The 18,667-nt window shown below is 38.2% G+C and overlaps 1 protein-coding gene across 1 annotated transcript in view; it reads right to left on the reverse strand.

The window, feature by feature from the left end:
• Positions 1 to 10,921: 10,921 nt before the first annotated feature.
• Positions 10,922 to 18,667, reverse strand: part of THBS2 (thrombospondin 2) — a 33,835-nt gene continuing 26,089 nt past the window's right edge. Inside the window, exons 17-21 of the mRNA XM_075146345.1 lie at positions 18,432 to 18,659; positions 17,725 to 17,996; positions 16,667 to 16,764; positions 14,192 to 14,331; positions 10,922 to 13,506 (exon numbers count right to left, since the gene is read on the reverse strand). Of these exons, the coding sequence (XP_075002446.1) occupies positions 13,499 to 13,506; positions 14,192 to 14,331; positions 16,667 to 16,764; positions 17,725 to 17,996; positions 18,432 to 18,659 (746 nt within the window). The 3' untranslated portion in view covers positions 10,922 to 13,498. The remainder of the gene's footprint in view (positions 13,507 to 14,191; positions 14,332 to 16,666; positions 16,765 to 17,724; positions 17,997 to 18,431; positions 18,660 to 18,667) is intronic.

An 18,667-nucleotide genomic window follows, 5' to 3' on the forward strand; every position in this document is an offset into this window, starting at 1 on the left:
ATAAAGAATAGCAGATCCCCAAGCGGTAGGAATTTTTTTCATAAATCTTTTCCAACCTCTTTCCCTGGATGCATAATTGTTAATTCTATCCATATCACCATAGATAGCAATGTTTGTGTCCAAGAACATGGAGGAAGACAATTAATCCAAAAGATCTTATGTGCTAGTGGACAAACTAAACTCATTCCTCTTACTTTTTCAAATCCTGCCTAAGACTTTACATCAGATGCTAATGAGAAAGAACAAAAAGTGACATTTGGGAAAACTGCGTTTTGTTCTCAGTTCCTCACCGACCTTCTGTGGAAATTTGGGGAAACCCCCATACCTGTCTATTACAGCATTCACCACCCGCCCTTCCCTCCACTCATGATTTCCACACACGCTTGCACACGTGTATCTTTAGTTTACCATCTTGACCATTTAACAGATTTTCCAGGACAACAAACTACATCTTCAACTGTGCCTAGCAGGTAATCCCTGAAGTTTGGCCAGGGCTTTCAGTACTAGTATAGAACAAAGAAATGACAACAGAGACTTGTTTTTGTTTGTTTGTTTTAAATTGCTGTGAATGGGCCACTGATATGAGGGCTCTCCCGGTATCACCAATGACACAAGTAACTCCATGGGCATTGGAACTAGTGACTAGCTTCCAATGCATTTATGCCTTTTAGCGGATTTTTCACTGAATTACATGAATGTTGCTTCATGAGCTTTACCCTTGTTAGACATCAAAGAGATTAGAGATCCGCTAAGTATGAGAAAAGATTTCAGTCTTTCTGTGACTTATTAGTAAAAAGATAATCCATACAGAAGCGAAATCTTAATCAATCCTATCTGTGCAAAAATCATATGTACTTAAAAATCTTTGAAATGTCTGTCAAATTCAGCTCTGTCAAGTCAATTAAAACTGGCCAATGAGCTTAAAAGTTCTGTTAGTGATTTACTAGCAGATGATAGACAGATGGACAGCGTGATCATGCCAGCTTCATTCCTCTGAGAAACCAGGATTAATAAAAAGCCTACTTCAGTTACTAGTAAATTTTTCACTGTAAAATTGGTCTAGTAGGTGCAAGTCATGTTCTGTGTCTTTAATAGTTTACTTCTTTTCACTGTTCTGTTTTGTTTTGTTTTGTTTTGTTTTTGTTTTTTTTTTATTTAGACTACAGTCAAGTGAAGTGTTTTTCAATCAGAGGAATAAAGAGCTGGAAGCCCTTGAGAAGAAGCATCATCACAGTGCTCTGCAATCATCTGATTTTCTGATGGAGAGCAGGTGTCTTGGGACCAATCAGGCAGTTCTGGTAATGGTTAAACCTAGTGCCAGCTCTGGACATCTGCTGGACTAAATAGGACTACACTGACTTCCTGCGTCTGTCTAATGGAGTAGTCAGGACTCTGTCTTCCCTCAGGATCTGCGTAATTTGATGTCCTGCATGTGGTACTAAATATAGGTTAAATACAAGATAACTGTACAACCTCACGCATATCACTGTTCCTTTTTTTTAAAGTCAGATTTAAGTTCACCACTGAAATCCCAACCTACTTGCAGATTTTCTTACTCAGTCTAATTTGCTGTTGAAGCTCTGCCATTAATGATGAAGCACCTGAATCCAATGCTTCTAGCAGGCTATGTAAGAGCTCCTTTAATTTTCCATCATCTTTTATAGAGTCAGAGAGTGGTTGGGGTGGGAAGGGACCTCTGGAAATTGTCTAGCCCAACCCCCCTGCTCCAAGCAGGGCCAGCTGGAGCAGTTGCTCAGAACTGATTTTTGGTTTAGTAATGAGGTTTCTTATATCCCAGCAAAGGTCTATATATCACAGCAGTGTTCCTAAATTTTTACGAGAAGTTTTATATCTATTCCAATATTGTTAATATCTCTAGAATTAGCAATGTCAAGTGAATGCAGCTGCTAGGATCCAGAATCACAGCCATTTGGGTCCTTCTGTCTGGTCAGAGTCTTTTTGCTTAAACTCAGAAATAAGTCATTAATGAGTCATTCTATTCAAATGACTCAGTGCAGAGGTGTGAGTAAAGCAAAGGTCAACTTGGATGAAGTCAGTTGAGTGAACACAGGGAATGAATCCTTCTGAACCAGAAACAAAAACTTGCTCTATTTGCCTGGATAAAATTAAGTCCACCTTGAAAAACTTTTATGGAATGATTTTTCTATACTCCACTAAGAGCTCATAAGAGAAATGTTCTCACTACAAGACCATACCAGAAACATATAGAATATCTATAGCATTATAGTCACTTGTGAGTGGAGCAGAACAGGAGAGATGCTTCTGCATCCTAAATAATAGTTCCATTAAGTACATACCTCTTTTGGCTTGGATTTGAGTTTTTCAGATTTATTTGTCCTATTTTATATACTTACATTAGAATAAAAACTTTGTTCCAGGAAAGCCTGTTTTTCTTCACTAACTGAAAAGGAAGTATAAAGAATTAGGCCACGTATAGATATCTACATCTCAGATGGTTAAATCCCATTTCTGGTTTGGTTTTGTTTTTTTTTTTCATTTATTTACCAGAATATCATCTGTCTCACACATCTGGAAATAGAGCATTTCTTACAGCCATAGCTGCAAATGGGACATTGTGATACACAGACCAAATGGCCAATCCTTTATGACCAGTATTCCTTTGGGAAATATGATTTAACAGTTACCCTCAGCTCACCATTAATAATCTCAAATCATTTCTGTTTCCATCTTTAAGAAGCCTCGGTATTTCTTAGGTATGAATATGGATCAGTGGCCTTCATTCTGTTCTGAAAGGATGAAGAAAACAGAAAAAAGAAAAATTTCCCAAACAAAAGGTATGTAAGAGAAAAATGCCTCCTCTGTAAGATCACGCTGAGGAACATAACTTCTGTATTTTATGCATACATCTAATTCTTCAGCCTGCCTTCGCACAAGTGAAGCAAGAATTTGGCTCTCTGGTTTTATAATCCGTTTAATAAAAAATACACTGCAACAAAGAAAGACTAGCAGCTGGCTTCTGATGCACACAGCACAGCAGCTCCCCAGGGGATCCTGCCAGGCATCTTAGGTGGTTCAGATACAGGCTGATGATCTCTGCAGACTAGATCTTACATTTCTGCAAGTACTGACTTTGAGCAGAGTATTTTTCTCCCCCTGCCCACCTCTTTTGTGTGGTTTGTCAGTCCCTATAAAATTTTGTGCAATTTTATTGCTGCTGCTTTCCCCACACTCATTCCTCTAAGCCACATCTGGTACATTACATGTCTCCATCTGAGAGTTTCTGCTGGCTTTCCAATAGCTTCAGTAAAGTGATACTGGCATAGGTACTTTTAAAAAGTGGAGGCCCCTTTGCAGCACAAATCATCACAATATGTCTCTAGCTGCCTCTGAGCCAATAGGTTTAATACTGATATTTTTGCCTATGACTATTTTGAATCAGCAGCTATGCTTTTGTTAACAGGAATTGTGCAAGAGGATTGTTTTTCATTGTGATTTGCATGCAAATCCCTGTGCATATGAGCACTTACTTTGTATATGTCTATATACAGGTTTGTCTATATGCAAGTGTACTTAAAAATGGATATAGGCACAAATGCTTTGTGACTGACCCAGGGTGAGCGAAATTAATATTCTTGACCCAGTAATCAAGAGAAAGCCTATATTAATAGATTTTATTAATACAGTTTCCCAAGGTTTTGTGCCTCACAGTTGAGTCACACAAATTCAGATGCCCTCCCCCCTCCTCACCCTGCAATATCTCTGTCTCATCACAAGGGTCAAATTTTTCCTTTCCTCCCACGGCAGCACCTCTGCACTCGTGAGGCTCCCTAGCTCTTTCTGAAAAAGTAAAAAAACTGTCTTTGACAATTAAACAATTCTCTTCATAGTACACAAAATGTGTTTCATTCAGAATAAAAAAAAAGGAAGATTTTTTTTTTTTATGTACTCCCTGAAGTTTTACCAATATCAAAGTGAAGTATCATCGATGGAAGAGAAAGAAAACAAACAAACCTTAGATAGATCAGGTGACAAATACATTTGGTGTTCACAGTTTCTTATTAGACAAGTTTAAAAAAAAAACCTTTAGCTTAATAAACTTCAGGAAATTAATATTTAATCTGAAGAAAATTTAGAAACCCCTAAAAGCCCCCATCAGGAGCTGCTATTTGGTGTTGCAGGACCTGGCAAATAGCTGTACAGACTCTTCCTATCAGCCTTTTTGTCTTCATCCTTCTCCAGTTTCCTTCTCAGCACCTGCTGGTCTGTGATGCTGGGAGACTCTGCCTCCGACCACCTTGGTGTTGCTGTGCACTTCTGAGAGATGTGACGGATTAAAAAAGGGAGGATTTTCTACCTTCCCTATAGGTTATACCCCAGAGAAATGGAACAACTTCTCATGTGATAGGGACATCACAGTGCAGAGCATAAACGTGTCAAAGCCCCAGATGATGAGATACAAAAATATGGATATAGCAGGAAATTAAAATGCTCTGAGATTGTTTCCTTTTGAATTAATAACTCTTTCCATGGCTTCAGTTTTATTTTACATTTCTAATGCAAAACACTTGCAACATAAGAAGTGTCAGGCTTTTTGCTAAAAGATGATGTATGTCTGTCAAAATTATGAACATGTGTATGAAAAACTGATAGTCCTAATAAGGCAAATTGACAACATTGGTTCATCCCTCATGGACATATCTATGCAGAGTAAACACTGAGCAATAGAAGAGGTAAAGATGTCTCAGATACTTGCCATTTCTTACTTCATTTATTAATTACTTCATAGTAAAACGTTTAGTTTCTTGTAAAAAATAATCTTTCTTCTTGAGAAATACTAGTTCTGCATCTTGAACTATTTAGACATCACAGCCCAAAGGTTTTCCAAGCCACTTTTTGGTGTAAAACTTTTCTAGAATATTGCAGGAAAGGACACAAAAATGTACATTGATAAAATCTTTTCTATATCCATTTGGAAGTGTAAACATTTTAAAATTCATATTAATATTTAATCAAAACTGAACAAAAAAGTAAACTTCCTGTTTATAAGAAGACCGTATGTGCAAGTGGAGCATTAATTTCTTTTGAAGCTATAGAAATTAATGCAGTTTTCCAAGTAAACTTTTATTTCTGAAAGTACTGCAAAAACTACAGTGGCTCCACTCTGTTTTGGAATAGGGCAGGATCTAAACAGATGATATGAAGTAATAGATGATATGAAATAGGTTGTAATTTACCAACTGCATTGTTAAATCACAATATTTCATGCTCTGTTAAAAGAGGAAGAAAGTATGTGCGTAATTATGGAGCTAAACAATGCACACTTTTTGAGAAATAGCAGCCACCACATTATGAACTGGACAGGAATGAAGAGGCACGAGCAACAGTCCTTCACAGTGCTACAACACCACAATGCTTCGCACTGGATTTTTTTAAAGAACTCTTTCAAAACATTATTTCATCCTCTGGGACATACAGGAGCATTATGAAACCCCAGTACATCGAAGCAAAAAACAACACTGGCATGAATATTCCAGAAATAAGCAAGTAAAACCGTCTAGTTTTAGTCTGTATGCATCATTAAGAAAAAAAATCTTAAGCACAGCATTCAGGTGTTAAATCTGGAACTAGACTGTAGACAGATGCATTGGCATGAGGATAGGGGAAAGTATTTTAAGTACAGGCAACACAGCAGCCATGAAGCTGATCTGCAGACCTCAGTGTTTGAAGTAACTCTGTGGGCTTAGCACATTTTCCCCCTCTCCTTTGTAGGGGACTGTGCACAGGGGTAGCTGCATGCAGGATTTCTTACCTTGGCTATTTCTTTGGCTGTCGCAGTGGGTCAAGTGGAATCATGCCACAGGTGCCAGCTCCTGCTTTCAGTAATTCAGTTGTACTCTTTCTCTCGTCAGAAGGCAGTCAATGCCCACTGGGGGGGAACAGTTCTTCCTCTCTGCAGAAGAGAGAAATGGTTCTGGCTAGAATTTTCCTTCCCATAACACGTGATTTCAGTAAAAATTTAACCAGGCATCAGGTCTTCCATGCCGTTAAGAATGATTGCTAATAACAAAAATCAGCTTCTCATTTTTATTCACAAAAAGTTACCAAAGATGGAAACGGAACAACAAAAAAAAAACCCTAAAGATTTTACACGGAAGACCCTTCAATCACTGCAGAAAAGTGGATATTATCCACTCATTTTCAAATGTAATATAGTAAATATTTCCCTCCCTTTTGAAAATATTCCAGAAATATTATTTGTCTTACTAATAAACTCAGATAATATGTTAAATACCTGGGTCATTTGTTAAAGTAGCCATTAGTTATGAAACATTTTTCTGTACTTAAAACTGGAGATATGTTTGAAAGTCTGGGCCTTCTAGTATATAGGTCTCAACCTGCCAAATCTAACAAGTTAGTAGAAGAGCGTTCTTTTGATCTACCTCTCCAGCGTAGTGCCCCATGGCTGGATGAATATTCAGATCTTCAGATGTAAAAAAGGGAATATGGAAGCATTTAAATAAGATCATTTTTGTGATTGCCTGTCTTCATTTCTCTTAAAGGGAGGTTAATTCATTGTTAGAGGAAAGTCCGAACAGGAAATAACAGGAGCTGATGTTTTCATATTGCTGTCATAATGACTTGTGCCTGCCTGCTTTGAAATGGATGCTCTTGTGATACAGACATTGACCTATGTTCAGAAGCCCTCTGCTTCCTTTCTGTTCAGCCACAGCTTCCCTCTCTCTCATGTTTAAGAGGGAGAGGATATTATCTTCTCACACCACAGGGAAGACTGATGCTAGGCATGAAGAACAATAGGTTACTTGATTGTCCAGTGGTGGAAGATACAGTTCCTACTCAGGGTTGAGCAATCTTCCTATCTGTAACCATGAATGACTTTTTTTTTTTCCATTTAATGAGTAATACTGATTTAAGGTCTATTTCAAGCTCTGGACATCAGTCCTCGATGGAGACATCATGTAAGATGATCCGAGAAAGTAATTTATTATATTTAACCATTTTAGTATTGTTGAATAAACCAAGAAAACTATGCAGTCTGAAAGCAAAGAATTAAATCCTAATGGTGCTATGTAAATAATAGTCCTCTCAGTTCCCTCTGTGTACAATAGAGGATGCTTCCTTCTCAAACAAGTGGAAGCTTTCTATTGACGTATTAATGAGAACACTGAATGCAGAGTAACTCTTTATTCTGTCTTTTTTCTTCACTTAATTAAAAAGAAGAATTTCCAGGAAGAAAAAAACAAGGATGTGGTCTCTTGCCATTTTACTGCCTATGGATGTTCCATTTGTCTGAAAACTGTGCAAATCTTAACTTGAGCATTTAACAATGCTCTGGTTTTCTCCCTGCTCCTGATTTCCTTTACAAACATTGGAAATTCTCTCTTCAAATGGAGAAGTGCTGTTGTCTAGAGTAGTGATTGCCAATATCTTTGTATTTGAATCTCACTTGAGAAAGCTAGTGATCTTCCACATGTCACTGGTTTCAGCTCTAGACATTGTGACCCCTTCTTCAGCATCAAGGCTGAGCTATTGCGTATAGTTAAACCCACTGGATTACATCCACAACCATCTGGGTGGTCCTTTACTTCTGACGGCAAAATCCTACAGCAGAGACACTGCAACTGAATCTTCAGAAATCAGCACAGATTAATTTGTTTGGGCGCCATGCTCCAACTCTAAAGTACCCAAGTCTCACCAGCAAGGAATGTCTTAACAATTGGTAGGCACTGCTCCTGAATATCTGTCTCCTAAATCATTGTCTCTTTATGATAGGCAGATCCTTCCCTAAAATTTCTATCGGACATTGTTTCTACTTTCAAGAAGGCAGCAGCAGCGACTCCAGGAAGAAAACTGGATTAATGATCAATCAGAAGACTATCTGAGAGAAACCTGCCTCACAGGAAACTGAAAACTTTGGGTTTCATTTTCTTCACATATATAAAAAGGCATTGGTCAAAAATTATCCATTGCAGCAGCTGACAGTGCCTGCAGCTTCCCACCCTCTCCCTTGTTTTCTTTTGTATCAGCATGATTTAAAGAGAGGAAATCAGCTCACAAAGGGAGTGTCAGGACTGTATCTCCTAAAAGTTACTGAATGACTATGTAATCTCAATGACTAAAAACAATTTCTCAGTTACATGTTACCTTATTACAGCTGTTGCTAAGATTTGAAGTGTGATTTGCAATGCGTGCCCCCAGCATCCAGAGACTGGTGCATTCAGCAGTGCTGAAAAGAGTCCAGAAATGTCAGCAGATATCTGAAAAGAAATTCACTTGCTTCTAAAGAAACAACACCAAATATGTCCACGTCTAGCTCTACAAATATCAAGATGAATGGGTAATGATCAATGATCATTGACAGGATAAAAGGTTGTAAAAGATCTATCCAACTCATTTGCCTGATTCCAACAGTAGCAGATGGCTAGGGAAAGCATTAAGAACAAGACAAGCACAGAATGACACTTATCCTTTGCAAAATACGTAGATTTTATGTGTGTGTGTATGTGTGTGCGCGCGTGTGCATATATGACATGTCTACGCAAGAGCTAGACAGAGAGACTTGGAGAAGGCCATAACCATGGGTAGCATCCTGTACCTGAACAGAATTGCAACATGACAGCTGATCTTTTCAGCAAGCAGAAGAAATTCTTCTACCTTTGGTGTACTGCATGAACCCATTACAGATACATGCACACAAGCAGTAAAAGCAAAGCAGAATATTTTTTTTCTAACATGCAGTTTTGTGACGAAATATATACTATTCACTCCTTCCCAAAGTCTATGAGAAATAAAGCTTGTCAATGAAATTAAACAGTAACAGACCTGAAATCGGTAAAAGGAAATTTATACTGTATATTGTGTATAATCCACCTCCAGAACTCTCAATAGGTTGAGAAGTGGGATTAAAAACCCAAGATATTTATATGAATAACAAGAATTTTTGCATTTATATTAGTGCAAAATAAGCCATGCAGGCACAAAGGCAGAAACTACCCATTAACTGCCCAGGGCTAGGAATGATGTTTCCCCTCTAGGCATGCTAATGTATGATTTTTAATGATAAAGATTTTTACACCTTCCTCTGGTGCATTTGGTACTGGCAGCTTTCAAGAAGCAGGATAATGGATTAGAAGGACCTGTGGCTTAATCAGTCCCAGGTTTCTTTTGCTTCAAAGTCCCCCTTCCTGATCTACAAGGGTGGTCTTCTCCACATTGGGAACAAGATTGTGCCAAGTTATTACATAGTTATTTATTTTTCATATGGCTTTAGAGAGCAGATGTTCCCATGCGAGCCTTAGAGCTCTTCCTCTATGGAGGTTTGCAGCACAAGCCGAACCCTGAATCTCATCCAGATATCACTCAAGTCCATAGCAAAACTCCCACTGAGCTGACCAAGATGAGGATTTGGCCCACTGACTGTGATAGTCTGTTCAGCTTCTGCTCCCATTGTGTAGCTAGCAAGGAATAGACACAGATGTTAGCATTCATGATGCTAATATTTGGGCTGCCTGATGTGCGAAATCACAGGTATAATCCTTGGGTGGATTTTTTTCCTTCCTTTCTGGAAGAAACCGTGGTAAATGTGTTACTCTTATAATGGGCAAATCCTTAAATGCTGTGAGTTCAGCTTAACTTTTCAGAATTCAGAGGCTTATCCAAAGCTTATCTGAAAACCCCATGTTTTAAAAGCGGTCAAGAAGTCTCATCAGAACTTAATTTCAGGGGGCTTTCAGGATTTCAGTATTTCCTGGCTTTTTGGCTGGCCCAGAAACAATAAGATACATAAAACTTATCAAAAGGATTTTAAAGGGGAGGTAATTTATCATTGACTTTCAGTAGATGGGAGCCTGATGCTCAGGGAAATGAAAAAAATTCTGCCTAGTGTCACGCAGGAGTCAGTGGCAGAATCAGCGCCTGCTCCACTCTACTTCCCCTTGTGAGAAAAACAGCCTCTCTGCAGGGATTTCAGGCCTTCTTCTTCCATACCCGTATCTCTCTGGGAACCAGAAGTACAGAGGCTGCAAAATTTTTAAATATGTATTTTTTTCCAGATTACCCAAATATTCCTGAGTATCCACAAAAGCCTGTAGTTAGAACAATGGACAGAGGTCAGAGGATGTCACTGCTTATGCAAACCTGCTCATTCACAGCGTAATATTTGCTTTTTTGGTCCTTCCCTCTCCATTTTTCTCAAAGACCCTGTACTAGTATTAAAGTGCTGCTGTTATGGTTTCACGGGTTTCCAGTTGTTTTATTTCTCTGGGTCCATTTTGTGGGGTTTTGTTTGGTTGCCATGAAGGGATTTGGTTTTTTTCCTTTGAATCATCACTAAGTGTTCATCTTCAAAACTCTCTTGCAGATCTATACTAGAGATTTAAATGGGACTCCAGAGAACTTGTGGGTAACAAGATCTTGGTCACTCTATTACCTGAACAATGTCAATCGTTGACATCCTTGCAGCATAAATAGAAGAAAGCCACCTCTCTACAAGACTGCACATTTGTATTATTTTAAAGGATTCATCAAAAGATTGTGCTGAAGAGTATATAGCTTTCTTGTGTAATGTTCCGAGTGCTCGCACTGGAACCAAAAGCCAAGGAAAGTGAATAGCTGGGATATTTGTAAGGCCAAGAAAAGTGAATAGTTGGGATATTTATAAAAGAATATGACTTGAGTTCACACCTTAAAATTGGCATTTTGGCATGCTGGGCATTCCTACTTTTCCTAACCCAACTCAAATTGCCCTCCCTTGGAGCTGTTCATACTCATGGCAGAGGTCTCTCATGCTAATTTTTTTCTTGTATTTTATTCTCTTTGGTTAGTGACGATTCACTGGTTCCTGAAATTCTCCAGCAGGAAGGTAATCTTCGCTCACACCAACGAATCCCAATGGCTCAGATGGGACTCACAGCAGAAGGAGTTACAGAATAGGATCATATATTTGTTTAAGCACATTGGCCAAGACACAATACAGAGAATGTGTGTACCAGTCCAGTAAAAAAAGAGAAGCAGGGCCAAATTTCTCAGTTGCAATGCCATAAATAAAACTTGGGATAGTTTACCAGATAAAGACTTCACGCAGAACGATGTCTTGTCAGAGAGACTAGGAAACCTGCTGTTTTCAGGCTTAGAAGACAGTCAGTGATTTGTAACCAAGCAACAGATTTGCTGGTTTGCTTGAAATGAACTGTTTATAGAAAGGCAAGAAGCTTATTAAACTGAGGGCTTTGGGGAATGGAATATTTTCTTTACAGAAACATTTTTAACTATAAAAAAGGTAAAGAGAATTTTGTTTATAAAACCTTTTTACAGTTTATTTCCTATCATTAATTTCTTAAAAAATATATATATAAAAAAAAAAAGGATCTGACTAAATGAATCAGGACGTTAAATGATAAAGTTCCGTCCGTGTAAACAAATAAATAATTATTTACAATCTTTGGCAAAACAAAATGAAATTTCATTGATCTCACTCTCTCTCTCACACACACTTGCAAGGAAAAAAAAAAAAGAAAAAGAAATTAAAAAAAACATCATAAATAATTTACATAGAATAGGAAAATTATGATACAGTCGAAATATTAACAACTTCATCCCCACACTGATGTCTCTCTGACAAAACAAAAAACCCTACACAGCCATTACAATCATTACATTTAATGAAGTCACCCTCCCTTCTGCATAGGACTTGGGGATACAATTTGAAACACCAAAAGTAAGAAACAAACATTTAAAAACCTCATGAAGAGGATTTGGAAAAAAAAAACAAAGGACAAAACAAAATTGAAAAGAACCCAAAAACAAACAAAAAAAGATTTGATAATATGAACACTATAAAATGTGCAATAAAGCCAGCAACTGTGGATTTCTGTCTAATGAATATAGCAACAAAATCTATTTCAAGGGAGAAAAAGTTGATTCAACATTTAGCTCACTGTGCCCTATAAGAAGGCAGAGGTACTGTATTATTCCATTAATTAACCCACCTATGAATAAAATTACACCAGCGTGTGTTTTTTCATGAACAAAGCTCATACAACTTAAACAAAACAAAAAAAATGTTAAACATGTTTATACTATTGTATATCTGAGTAACTGTTGTATCTGTTTAGAATAAACACTGGTATCCCTTCAGCATTATTTAAGAAGTTCTATATACAGCAGACATAGGTAACAATACAAAATGTTAAAATTAGGGTAACTGGATATATATTAAGATTCCATTTATAAATCTGTTATTTTTATTCATTTAACTTTAAAGCATACATGAATATAACCCATGAAACTATACTTAAGTGTATACCATGCTTTGACAATATCTACACATTGTGATATGCTTTTAAAAATAGCTTTAAAATACCATTATTTGTGAATGTATTACTGATGCATTATATGACATGCTTTAAAATAAATTATCAGAGAAGGTAGCTCGGTGTGATAATCATAATAAATACTAACAAAATATTTATAAATGGAACCTTAAATTCATATGTTACCAAATTAACAGTGGCGTTGCCACCTTTTCAAAAACCCACATCAGGATTCAGGATGTCAAAGTGCTTTTTGCAGCAGAGGTGGGAAAGTGGTTCAGATTCGTTTTGCTCCACATGGTCATGGTATATTTTTTATTACAAGGGAATGCAAAATATGATGGAAACGGAACAACTGGAAATATTTTTTTGAAAGTCAGACAATAGTGATAGGATGTGATAGTGATAGGATGTTTAGATGCATCACTCTTCCCTTTCATGTGGGAGTTTCTAGCTGAATTGTTTGGCCTGAATTAAGTCTCTAGAAGACAATGCTTTAGGTTGCAAATTTCACATTTCTACCAACTGTAATTTTAATGGATGTTATTAAGAGCATCCTCATCAACTAAAGAACATATTTTTGTTCATAATTGACCTTTACTTTATTATCCAAAGGCATTTTCATTGTTATTATAGATACTGTTGGTGTGGCCCTCCATTACTTTGCTAAAATTAGACCCAGAGGCTTTGTGTTACTGAAGTCCAGTCCTGATCAGAGCAAGGAAGTGTCAACCGTACACCTAAAAAGTTATTCAAACACATTTTTCCTCACTTAAAGACAATGACTGATAATCATCACCCCCCTCTTTTTCTCCATATATATATAAATACATTAAGTAATTACATTTTTATATGTAAACGTCATTCCTTAAAAAAGACAAATAAACAAACAAACATGTTTTGCTAAGTTTTCACTCTACAAAAGTGTTCTAATGTATCAATCTGCTTTTGCTTCAGTGGTGGGTTGGACGCTCACGTTTAGGTTTCATTAGTCCTGGCTGTGAGAAGGCACTTGGGTGGAGGGATGGCTGAGGCACTCCTGGCAGCAGGGAAGTACCTGGTGAGTGGAGCACGAGGACAGAGGACAAGAGGTACACAAAAATAGAAACTGGGAGTACCAGGATGTACTGAGGTGTCCAGGTTGCACAGCATTTACAGTACTTTGCTGGTAATGCAGCAACCATTGCTTAAGCATCTGAAAGAAATGGGAAAAGAGATATTAATTGTGGTTGTTTTATTTGGTTAGGAAGTCAATCACACAAGAACAGAGCTCCATCATGATACAGTATAAGGATGCAGCACAATGCTTCCTGTTCTGCATTCTCCTACAAATGCGAGGACATTTATATAAAAATAGGTATCTGCCTATATAGATAGAGACACACACATACGTGTATGTGCACCTATGTATCTAAATGTATATATATAAAAAAATCATATATAAGAAAACCTGGGAAAGCATTTTCTGTGTTTCAAAACACTACAGACAGACATGCTCATTAAAAATATCTGTTCTCTCCTTCATGCCCCTTGAAAGAGGGGTGATCCAGAAGTAGCTCTCTGCCCGCAGGACACACTGAAATAGCCTACAAAGGAAAGCGGATATACAGAGAGAATTCTAAACGCGTATCTCATTCAGAGATTTCGATTTCATTTTTTCCAGGTGGGTAGTATTAAACATCTGGGTTTTGTTATTCAAATTGAGATTACTATAGGGGCAAAGGGCATTCGTGGTATTTCAACAAATCAAGGTTTACTCCATGCTATGATATTACAGTTTGCTTTCAGTAACTAGAGGATACTTTTCATTTCCATATTTTGTGCTTGCTCCACAGGTTATCAAAGGCTTCAGCATCTTCCAGACATTTCCTGTAACTAACCTCTGCATTCATATTTGAGGTCAGAGAAATAGACCATCTCTTGAGAGAAGACAAAAAGACCTAATCGTCCACCAGCAAAGGTTGTATCATAGATCGGTCCGGAATCCACCATGACTTGTTTCCCTTCATACACTAAAACTCTGTAAAGAAGAACATAATTTAAATTAGACAAGGAGGATAATGCAGTGTCCAGTGCTAAGAGCTGGTAACAGTTCCCAAGAACTGAAACAGAATTAATTTTAACAAGGCACCAGACAACCTAACTTCATTGTAAGGATCGCTTCTCATCTCTATCTCACCCCCACCTGGCTGTCAGCCATAACACATTAATCAGAAGCAGTGGAGCTGTTCCATAAGTAACTTTATGCACACCATCTGCAAAAGATTTCCCAATTCTTTATTTAGAACAGTCATGTCTCCTGGAATGAACTATGTCATGTACGAACATTCATTGATAAGCCCCTATCCCTGTGAACTCAGAGGTTAGCACAAGACCTGGCCACATCACTTAGCAAAGTTGTCTTTACAGCTGTGTGAACAGCTGATTTATTTATCTTCAGGAGCAAGGGCCAACATCAGAAATTGGAAGAACCATCCCTTTAGAGTCAAACAAAACATTAATTGGAGACATGCTGAATCTCAGTTTCAGACATTTTAAGAGCTTAATGAAGCTGGAAGGATCTGGATGCAAACAGCTAGACTAATAAATTGGAAAAGGAGAACTTGGGGTTTTTGGTTTGGTGTTTTTTTGTTAGTGGTGGTGGTTTGGGTGGGTTTTTTAGGGTTTTTTTGTTTGTGTTTTTTGGTTGGTTTTTTTGGGGGGGTTTTTTTTTTTTTTGGTAGTGTTTCAGGCATCCACCCTGGAGCCAAAAGACCTCTAAAGACGTCTCTTCATTTTCCTTCTCTATCAAATAGACTGCAGTTCCTTGAACTTGGATTCTCCACTTCTCATGGGAGACCTTGAGATAGTCAAGGTTCTGAGGCTCTCAGCCTCTTAAAATAGCTTTTGGGCCAAATGTAGTCTGTTAATTAGAGCAGTCTCTGGAGGAAGGGATTATGGTCCTGCTTCAGTTGACAATACATTAGTTATACAAAGCAGGGTGGCTTCACATAAGGATGAACACACTTCAGCAACTTCCTATAACTCAAGGGTTAGGGACAGATTTCTCCTTAGGCAGAAAGGCATGTCCAGTACTTGGTCTACCTTGAAGTTTTTTATTTTCTGAAAGGTGCCCAAAGACGAGTATGAAACTGCTCCCTGAAAACAGTATCTAATGGATGGTAAAAAGAACAGCAGAAAGAATGACAGGTTTTCATGTTCATGTAACCCTATTTAACGTAATTCTCAAAATTTCAAGAACCCAAAACACATGGGAAGAATTGAATAAATTATTCATCCCACCAAAAAAAAATTACACAGCTGTAATCATGTTAATACTAAATTGCTATTGCTGTACAAATAAAATGGTTTCATGACTATATTAGTGAAATAATTGATTTTATTTATTTTCTATAAAAACACCCTAAAGAATGAAGGACTTTAGTGGCCTGGACCATAGAATTTGTCATGCTAGATTAATCTAATGGGATACCAGTTGAAACATGCTTTCTCTGACAATAAGTAGATTCTGCAAAGGCAGATACAGGTAACAGCAACATGAACGAAAAACTCAAGTTTCCTTTTGACCTGTAACTGTTAATGCTTTGCACTGCAATATTTTGATGCATAAAGAAATTATTTTCTTTCCACGAAACAGATAACATAGCCTATCCAAATTTTTCTATCCTTTGTCTTTCACAGCCAAATGAAACTCCCCTGCTCATAAGCACAAACAAGACATTAGGAGGTAAGGTCAGACTCTGCCCCATCAAAAACGTCCTTTACAGTTACAGTAGTTAGTAGAAGATAAAATTGACATGGACAGTTAATGCTCCTTCTTTGGAACATCAGATAAACAGCTGGGCTCTAAGGAAAGTCATATGCCATAGCTCCTTGTTGTGTGCATTACAGATGTGCTCATGGCTACTTCTGCAGTATAAGCCACTGTGGGAGACAGGATGCTGAAGCAGACAGGCCGTTGGCCTACTTCCCTGTGGCAATTCTGATGTTTCTAATTTGTTTAATTCATTCAAATTCCAGAGGCTGGGGAGGAATCTCGTGTTCTAATCTTGCTTTGAGTTTTCCTCAGGAATTTTTGGTCCCTTTACAGAAGAGCTATTGAGAAAAAATTTTATTCTTTTCTTTAATTTAAGAATATTTAGCTGATGTAAATATTGAACCATCCAGACTAAATTAAATACATCTGAAAAGGAAAATAACTTATTCTAAAGATAAAAAAAAGTCCCCAAAATATTGATACTTGTCACACAAGTATCATCATTATCAGAACAAAGGAATTGGTAACATAGCTCTTACATCAACAGAGACAAAAGTTTTGCTACCAGAAAATACAGAAGTGCAGAAACATTTCTTACTTTATTAATCCTGTTTTAGGCCTGTGAATCAAATGCCACCTGTAAGCAGTATAATCTTTCCAGCCAATGTTCTTGGGATCATGCCACAACGTACGCACCTACAGTAGGAATACAAATGCCTTATTAGAAAAAGACCGTGCTCCAGCAACTGCACACCCACTATAGTAACTGTACGTGCAGCCAAAGCTTATTTGCTGCAGAGCATGAAACTGAAAATAGCGTTTAACATTTGATGGGATGATGAGCAGACCTCTTTTATAGGGTAAGAGTAATGAAAATTCCTGTCTTAAATTATCGATCAGTTACGCATCTGTAGTTTCATAGCTGGAGTCACTGAAGACCATTGCAGCAGCGAACCTGGCTCGCCTTAGGAAGTCCTGCCCCTGTTTGCACATACACACCCACGCTGCCAGGGTCAGTGCTGCTTGTCCTATCTGCATGAGCGGCTCCACCGAAGGAGAGGGACGGCAGCTTGCACAGACGTGACTGCCTGTGGCCTGCTCCTTGAAATCTCTCGCACTCTGTCAAGGTCTTGCTCCTGCAAGGAGCTCCAAAGTGCGAAATTCCTATCCACGTGCGAAGCCCCACTAACTTCATTTCCAAAAGGCAGAAGTTTCTTCCATGGCTGGGCCCTATTTGGAACAGCAGTAGTTTTTCTCTCTTTGTTTTCATTTCTTTTCTCTGTGTCTGTCACTGCTTACTGAACTCTAAATCACGTATAATTCAAACAAGCTGGAATGTTGAAGAAGCAAGTGCCAATACAGAGGTCACAAAGGATTTGTGGATAACTGAGACCTCTCACTCCTTTTTCTTTGGACCACACCACATCTTCCCTTTTATACATGTAATTTTTTCCATTCATAATTTTTTAATACGTGTAATGTTTTCTTTGAAACACAATGCAAATGTTACTATTGACACTAGTAACACAGGAATTGAAGAAAAGCTGATAAACATCTGCAAAAATTGAGGTGTGAAAGGAAATTCTTCTTGAGACACCTCCTTTCTTTTTAAAATATCAGTCATGCATCGTTGGCCTGAACTTTTAAATCTCTCACCTGTCCAGGGGTGTTTCCTGTGTGCCAGAGAGCATTTCTCAAGTGTTCACCAGTACCAGTTGTTGAATTCACTACTTTGAGTGACACACCAGAATAGCCGTAAGCCCTGGTGGGTTTGTCCTCCCAGTAGGTCTGAGTGACTTGCTTCCACATCAGAACATAAAACCGGCTGCTGGACTGGTAGCCAAACACAAAGCCGGCATAGTCATCATCGCGGTCTGTGTTAACATAGAACGTCCCACTGAAGTCAACAGAGCTGAACTCATCGTAGCCTGGGAGAGGGGAAAGAGACAAACCATTGAGTTACAATGCTGGGTCCGGCCGCCCACACCCAAGAGTCCCAGCTCTATCCTGAGTTTTGCCAGGAGTCATAAACTATCTTTTTCTGTTTCCTTACCTGTAGGAGAGGAGGCAATTACACTTGCCTACCTATTGCATGGAGGCTTCTGGAGAGAAATAAGTTGTTTACAAGGGGCGTTGAAGATGGCAGGCACTATACTTATATCAAGTTCTTCAACTGGGTATTTTATGTGTGTTTCAGTCAGCGATGAGATGAATGGTCAAAGGCAAACAGCACTGAGCTGGTTTTAATTTGGGTATATATACTGTCCCCGTGTGTCAGTCCAAAGTTTGCAGCACCAAAAATGTATGTTTATCTACTTTTTTTTTTTCTTTTCCAAAGACGATGGCTGACATCTGATACTCACCTACGGCTATTCCAGGATCAGAGTTGGCAGTCTGCACCAGTTCCTTGCCTTGGTGGCGAATAACCCAGTTGGGATCAATCTGAGCTGTTCCCTTGGGGTCCAGGGGGACCATCTGGAACTTTCTGAAATCAGTTTCACTGATGGCATTGTTTTCAGGGCATACATCATAAATATCCGGGACATTGTCATTGTCAAAGTCATCTTTGCAAATATCACCTCTGCCATCACCTATAAGC

This window comes from Calonectris borealis, chromosome 3 (assembly GCF_964195595.1).
Source record: "Calonectris borealis chromosome 3, bCalBor7.hap1.2, whole genome shotgun sequence".
In the NCBI taxonomy this organism is placed as follows: domain Eukaryota; kingdom Metazoa; phylum Chordata; class Aves; order Procellariiformes; family Procellariidae; genus Calonectris; species Calonectris borealis.